Source organism: Phocoena sinus, chromosome X, assembly GCF_008692025.1.
Source record: "Phocoena sinus isolate mPhoSin1 chromosome X, mPhoSin1.pri, whole genome shotgun sequence".
NCBI lineage: Eukaryota > Metazoa > Chordata > Mammalia > Artiodactyla > Phocoenidae > Phocoena > Phocoena sinus.
The window spans coordinates 87,431,797-87,439,336 of NC_045784.1; the positions used below are offsets into that span (position 1 = coordinate 87,431,797).

Consider the following 7,540-nt stretch of genomic DNA (forward strand, 5'->3'; position numbering starts at 1 on the left):
GACTTTTTGATGATTGTCATTCTGACAGGTGCGAGATGATATGTCATTGTTGTTGTGATTTGCATTTCTCTAAATATTAGCGATGCTGAGCATCTTTTCATGTGCCTGTTAACCACGTGTACATCTTCTTTGGAAAAATGTCTATTCAGGTCTTCTGCCCATTTATCATTGGGCTGTTTGTCGTTTTGATATTGAGTTCTATGAGCTGTTTATATATTTTGGATATTAACCCCTTGTTGGTCACATCATTTGCAAATATTTTATCCCAATCCTTGGGTTTTCTTTTCATTTTTGTTGATGGTTTCCTTTCCTGTGCAAATCCTTTTAAGTTTAATTAGGTCTCATTAGATTATTTTTGTTTTTATTCCTTTTGCTTTAGGAGATTTATCCAAAGGAATATTGGTATGATTTTTATCAAAGAGTGTTCTGCTTCTGTTCTCTTCTAGGAGTTTTATGTTTTGAGGTCTTGCATTTAGCTGTTTAAACCGTTTTGTTTTTGTGTATGGTGTGAAGGAATGTTCTAATCTTTGTTTCACATGTAGATGACCAGTTTTCCCAACACCACTGATTGAAGAAACTGCCTTTTCTCCATTGTATATTCTTGCCTCCTTTTCTGTAGATTAATTGACCATACGTGCATGGGTTTATTTCTGGACTGTCTATTCTATTCCATTGATCGATGTGTCTGTTTTTGCGCCAGGCCCATGCTGTTTTGATTAGCTTTGTTTCATAGTCCGAAGTCTGGGAGGGTTATACCTCCAGCTTCATTCCTTTTTTTCCTCAAGATTGCTTTGGCAATTTGGGGTCTTTTGTGGTTCCATATGAATTTTTGGATTCTTGGTTCTAGTTCTGTGAAAAATGGCATGGGTATATGATAGTGATTGCATTAAATCTGTAGATTACTTTGGGAAGTATGGACATTTTAACAATATTCATTCTTCCAATCCAACAGCATGGGATATCTTTCCATTTCTTTGTTCATCTTCAGTTTCCTGCATCAGTGTTTCATAGTTTTCAGATAGGGCTTTCACGTCCCTGGTTAGGTTTACTCCTAGGTGTTTTATTCTTTTCAATGTGATTTTAAACTGAGTTTAGACTTGAAGATATGGGGAGGGGGAAGGGTAAACTGTGACAAAGCGAGAGAGTGGCGTGGACATATATATACTACCAAACATAAAACAGATAGCTGGTGGGAAGCAGCCACATAGCACAGGGAGATTAGCTCGGTGCCTGGTGACCACCTAGAAGGGTGGGATAGGGAGGGTGGGAGGGAGGGAGACGCAAGAGGGAAGAGATATGGGAACACATGTATAACGGATTCACTTTGTTAGAAAGCAGAAAGTAACACACCATTGTAAAGCAATTATACTCCAATAAAAATGAAAAAGAAAAACTTTCATTTTGTGATATTTCATTATTAGTGTATAGAAATGCAACAGATTTCTGTATGTTAATCTTGGATCCTGAACGTTTGCTTAATTCATTCATTAGTTCTAATAGTTTTTGGGTGGAGGCTTTAGAACTTTCTATAAAAAGTATCATGTCATCCGCAAAGAGTAACGGTTTTACCTTGTCCTTTCCAGTGTGGGTAACTTTTATTTCTTTTTTCATCTGATTGCTGTGGTTAGGACTTCCAATACTATGTTAAATATAAGTGGTGAGAGTGGGCATCCTTACCTTGTTCCTGAATTTAGTGGAAAGTCTTTCAGCTTTTCGCCATTCACTATGATGTTGGCTGTGGGTTTGTCATAAATGCCCTTATCATGTTGGGACATGTTCCCTCTATACACACTTTGTTGAGAGTTGTTGTCATGAATGGATGTTCAATTGTGTCAAAATAGTTTCCTGCGTCTATTGAGATAATCATGTGATTTTTATCTTTCATTTTGTTGATGTGGTGTCTCACACTGATTGATTTGCAAATGTTGAATCATCCTTGTGACCCTGGAGTAAATCCTACGTGATTTATGGTGTATGGTCCTTTTGATATATTGTTGGATTTGTTTTGCTAATATTTTGTCCAGGACCTTTTCATTTGTATTAATTGAAGATATTGCCCTCTCATTTCCTTTTTCTGTAGTGTCTTTGTCTGGCTTTGGTGTCAGGGTATTGGTGGCCTTGTTGCATTCTTATTTTATGATGTCTTTGAAATGCCATGTGTTATCATTTCAACAAAGCAACAACATATACAATTCATTTAACACGTTTATCTTTCTAAGTCAGAAATGCAGTAGCAAAATGGAGGTAACAACAAGTTATTAACTATTTTTATTAATTATTAATTAAGTTTTACATTATTTTCTCTGTTTTTGAAATGCAGTTTATCACTTCAACATGTAAGCAATAAGAAAAAATAATTGTAAAAAATTTTTTACTGAGTCTTTAAAATGTGTGTGTTATCATTTCAACAAGGAAACAATGTAAACAACATTCATTACTTTTACATTCTTCTTTCTTACTAAGTCTTTAAACTACAATCTGTTTTCATTTCAACAAGGAAACACTATACACAAAATACTAATTATTTTTTCCATTATTTTCTGTTATCGTTGACATTTTCTATGTTACCATTTCAACATATAAACAGTAGGAACAACCTATTAATTAACTTTATTTTCTCTCAATTAGTCTTTGGAATGCAATGTTTTATCAGGTTGATATGTAAACATATAAACACGTACTTATTATAACATTTTTCTTACTAAGTCTTTGAAATACAATGCTATCATTCTAACACGTAAGTATATAAAGAATTTAATTTACATTCTTTTATCTTTACTGTCTTTGATATGGAGTATGTTATCATTTCATCATGTAAATAATACATGTAAATTATCAATTAGTTATTCTACATCCTTTGTTTCTTACTAACTCTTGGATACACAGAGTGCATTCAACACCTAGGGTACATCACATTTGAGATTAGCCAAATTTCTAGAGTTCAGAAGCCACATATGGTTAGTGGGCACCATACTGAGCAGTGCAACTCTAGTGGAGGGGCAGAGGGAGCAAATACATATGCAACAATGTGTACCATGAAGGAAATATACGTGGTACCTTAAGCAAAAGCAGCCGCAGAATAAATCTACTTAAATGGGGAAGTAAGAGAAAACCTATCTGAGGAGGTAGCATTTAAGCCATGACCTGAGGCCTGAGAAGCTACCCAACAGCATAAAAAGGCCAATATCATTTGAGCAGACTATGTGAGGGGAAAAAGTGAGAAAAATACTGTGTTATGGGGGAAAAAATAATTTCCCAAGTCTTCCAAGAAAGAGTAGAGAAACTGATAAATCATAGGAATGTCTACACTCTGAGTGACATCAGGGACTTTATCTTTCTTAGCACCTGGAAAAGTACCTAAATCATAACAGATACTTGGTGAATGTGTGTGGAATAAGGAATAACTGAGCCAGGGGTCTGAGACCTGGGAAATCAGGCAGCAATATGCTGATGAAGATACCAGTAGGTAGTGGGCATAGTTTGTTTCCTTTTAGTTGCATACGGTTTCTCATAAGCCACCTGAGGTAATCAGAAACACAAGAAGTTTGCAGGTCCCTAGAAGGTAAAATTATTCAACAACTACCACCTCTAGGAAGAGTTTCAATTTATCTGACTTGTGTCAAGTGCCCATAAATGGATAAGTGAACCAATCAGTGTGGATAAGGAAATGATGTACCATGACTGGGTCAGCTTACGTCACATACCCAACACTGTGGATAGTAACCAGAAAATGTAGAAGGCAGTGGGCAAGAGAGCCAGTGGACATTTCAAATTCCTCTATTTCCTTTTTAAAGTTCCTCTTTTATAGAGATCAGTTCACATATCCAGCGTTCCTAACCCCAGTTTCCTAGAACAGTAGAACTTTATATATGTGTCTCTACAAACTTGGGTTTCAGGCAAAAAAAAAAAAAAAAAGTGACCGCTTTCATGGCCACACATCAGTGTTGAAACACCTCCCTGTGCTGTGGAAATCACTCTGAACAACTGACCCATTTCATGTCGGTCCGCTGTGCCCCGTGCAGCATCGCCTCCAACTGAGCCTGAACTTCAGCAAGTTTCTGTCGGTCCAAACTGTCATGAAAAGTCCATTCCTCGTAGCAATGGACAGGGACAGGATAAATCACATACTTCAGCTTCATCAAGGATGTCAAGTGCTGCAGAAGGCTCTTGAGCACAGGCATTGTAATGGGATTGAAGGCAAAGCTAAGGACATGGAGGTGGGTACAGTGGCTCAGGGCTGGGAGGACGGCAGAGAGAGTAGAATCAGTTATCATACAATTGTTTATCTCCAGATGTTGCAAGGTGCTTGAGACCTTCTCCAGCAGAGTCTGGAAGGGCTCATAAACCTCTGAGAAGATGTGGTTGTTACTGAGACTCAGTTCCCTTAGGTGGGTGGCCTGAGAGCTCTGGGACAGGACAGTGACATCTCTGTGAGAAAGGTGACAGTAAGGCAGATACAGTGAATCCAACTGAGGTGGCACAACTCTATAGAGAGAAAAATGTAAGGTTATTTCAGAAGAATGAGAGCAATAAGCCCCAAATTTTAGGTACCTAAGGCTCTAGAATAAACTACTGTGTTCATGGTTTGCAATAAGTGGTTAACAATGTGGACTTTGGGATCAGACTTTATAGATTTGTGACCCTGAGAAAGTTACTTTACCACTCTGAGGTACAGGGTTTTAATCTTGAAAACGTGCACAGCAGTCATTATTATACAGAACTGCGGGAAAGATTAAGTGAAGAAATTGCATGCACTTAGTATATACGACATAATCAGTGTTGGATCTGATTCACTTATTTGGCGAGGATGGGTCTGGGAAAGCAGCCAACTGAGGGTTTCCTTTGACTAGTACCCAGATGACAAGCTCTCCATTCAGGGTGTAAGCATGGGGGAAAATACAGGAGCAAAATTATCTGGCAGTGTTAACTATTGGGGCCCATCCATGGGCATGTGCATTAGTCCTATAGCTTAATGCTTCTCCATCTGAATGCCTCCCCTTCCTCTCTAGAGAGCTGTAAAGCCCAACAGGAGAAGGACTGAGTCTTTTTCACCAATATATTTACAGACTTCTTTTAGGATCTGCCCACGGTCGCTGAATGAATGAATGAATGAACGAGCACAGCTTCCTTTTCTAACCTCATCTGCTGCTCAACATAAGGTACCCCTCTCTCCCCCGGCTATGTTCAAACTCCCAGCAGTGCCTATGCTGAGGCAAAGAGAGAAATGGGTTACAAGGAGCATATGAAGATCCAAGCATGGTCTCTTCTGTGTTAACAATGGGGTGATCAGGGAACCCAGGTTCCTCCCCACCCCCTCACCTGAGCAGTTTGTGCAGTTGATCTGTGAGGCAGAAGAAAGACAAGCTGAGCTCCTGGAGATTGTCCAGCCGACCAAGGCAGAGGAGAAAAGATCTGAAGTTCCTTCTATTATAAGTTTTAAAGGGGATGTTACACAGAGTAAGGCTGTTCAGGTGGATCACCTGAGCCAAAAGGGTGACGACTTCACTCAGATTAGCCTGATCAATTTCCAGGTTCTCAATGCACCCCAGATCCAGAAACTGCAGGATACTTTTGTGCCCAGACATTCTATCGATTTGCAAATCTCTGCAGCAGACGTGCAAGGACCCAACATTCTGCTGAATCTTACTACAAAGGAAAGAGAGGAATTGCTCTGTTCTCAAGGTACTATTGAGGGAAATATCCACTAGTAATTCCATGGGTTCCTGAGCTGACTGAGGCTCAGACCCGGAATTACCAATCCCAAGGCACCTGACTCTATGCTGAGCTCCTTCTATCTTAAGGATAGAGTGCTGAGAGTAAATGCATGACTTAAAACAGAAAGGGAATGCGGTCCCAATCTCAGAGCATATTGTCTTACAGACCAGATCACGCCTTAAATCTAGGATCCTCAGTTTGGGCCCCCTGTAAGGAAAGGAAGAGACAGAACACATGAGAGATAGCTGATTTTAATATAACCCAGCAAGATCAATGATGAGAAGCAGGGACAGAACACTTTAACCCTGGTTTTCACTTCATTGCCATTCACCAAGAAGTTCTTTCCACACAAATGCAGCGTCTTTCATCCTTTCCCCACCCCCTCCTTCACCTCCGGTCTTTCCCTGTCTCAATGCCCATATTCCACTTCTGTGTAATTGCACTCAAATCCATTCATAGTATCCTCAAACACCTCTATTCTATAATCAACTCTATAAGGCAATAGAGTCCCCAAGGACCGACAGCTCTGCAAAGACTGCAGTATTCACCACTGGCTACTGTTGGGAGACCGTTAGGTATTCCCCTGCCCCAGGCTACAGCATACACTCCTGCTGACTCCCAGTGTCTCTACTCGTCATAGTCTTACCAAGAGGAAGAGTTCTGGGCAGGGAGGATCTGCAGACCATCAATCATGGCTTCCAAGATGTCATAGTATGATTCCCGTGTGTTCAATGACCCAATATGGAGACAGCGAAAAGGCCAAACCATCACCATTGCCTTTAGGATCGTCTTATGCCCACTGGAGAAGGCAGCGTTGAACAATGGAACAAAGAGGTCTCTTGGGATTTCGTCCAGGGCATGGATAGCTGCAGGCTCATTATTCAGCAGACTCTTTGCAGCAAGCTCAAGGAGGGTGACTGTGGTCTTTTGGTCCATCTTCGAAAACCTGTTTCAGAGTGGAGAATTTTTAGAAATCCTGAGAAGGTATCTATAGTCACTTGTTTGCTTCCAGGGTTAGCTGTGGACAAAATATTTATTGAATAAGTATGTGGTGAACCATAGGGCCAACTCAAGTGACCACTACTATAGGAATAGAATGAAAATGGACTTGTGTGCACACACACATGCACACACACACACACACATACACACAGACACACACTTCCATGAGATAAAATGCCATTAGAAATCAGAGGTAAATTAGCAGAAGACAATGCTGACCACCTAGCTGCCTTCCTCAAATTATTTCCTCCTGAGGAGCTTCAAGATGGCAGAAGAGTAAGAAGTGGAGATCACCTTCCTGCCCACAAATACATCAGAAATACATCTACATGTGGAACAACTCCTACAGAACACCTACTGAATGCTGCCAGAAGTCCTCAGACCTCCCAAAAGGCAACAAACTCCCCAAGGACCTGGGTACGGTAAAAGAAAAAAGAAAAAACAGAGACAAAAGGATAGGGACGGGACCTGCACCAGTAGGAGGGAGCTGTGAAGAAGGAAAGGTTTCCACACACTAGGAAGCCTCTTCGTGGGCGGAGACTGCAGGTGGCGGAGGGGGGAAGCTTTGGAGCCACGGAGGAGAGCGCAGCAACAGGGGTGTGGAGGGCAAAGCAGAGAGATTCCTGCACAGGGGATCAGTGCTGACCAGCACTCACCAGCCTGAGAGGTTTGTCTGGTCACCCGCCGGGGTGAGCGGAGCCTGGGACTTGAGGCTCGGGCTTCAGAGGTCAGATACCAGGGAAAAGACTGGGGTTGGCTACATGAACACAGCCTGAAGGGGGCTAGTGTGCCACGGCTAGCAGAGAGGGACTCCAGGAAAAAG

At 41.1% G+C, this 7,540-nt stretch overlaps 1 protein-coding gene across 1 annotated transcript; it reads right to left on the reverse strand.

Moving 5' to 3' along the window:
- Positions 1-3,971: 3,971 nt before the first annotated feature.
- Positions 3,972-6,651, reverse strand: LOC116747148 (melanoma antigen preferentially expressed in tumors-like). The gene is made up of 3 exons (XM_032618947.1): positions 6,362-6,651; positions 5,320-5,646; positions 3,972-4,485 (listed from the first exon to the last, which is right to left on the reverse strand). The coding sequence occupies exons 1-3, from the start codon at positions 6,649-6,651 to the stop codon at positions 3,972-3,974; spliced, it is 1,131 nt and encodes a 376-aa protein (XP_032474838.1).
- Between the last annotated feature and the right edge of the window lie 889 nt (positions 6,652-7,540).

Coding starts and splice junctions, on each gene's coding strand:
- LOC116747148 (XM_032618947.1), bottom strand. CDS start 6,651: ATGGACCAAAAGACCACAGTCACCCTCCTTGAGCTTGCTGCAAAGAGT. Junction 5,647..6,361: donor GCCCAGAACTCTTCCTCTTG/GTAAGACTATGA, acceptor TTTCCTTTGTAG/TAAGATTCAGCAGAATGTTG. Junction 4,486..5,319: donor CAACTGCACAAACTGCTCAG/GTGAGGGGGTGG, acceptor TTCTCTCTATAG/AGTTGTGCCACCTCAGTTGG.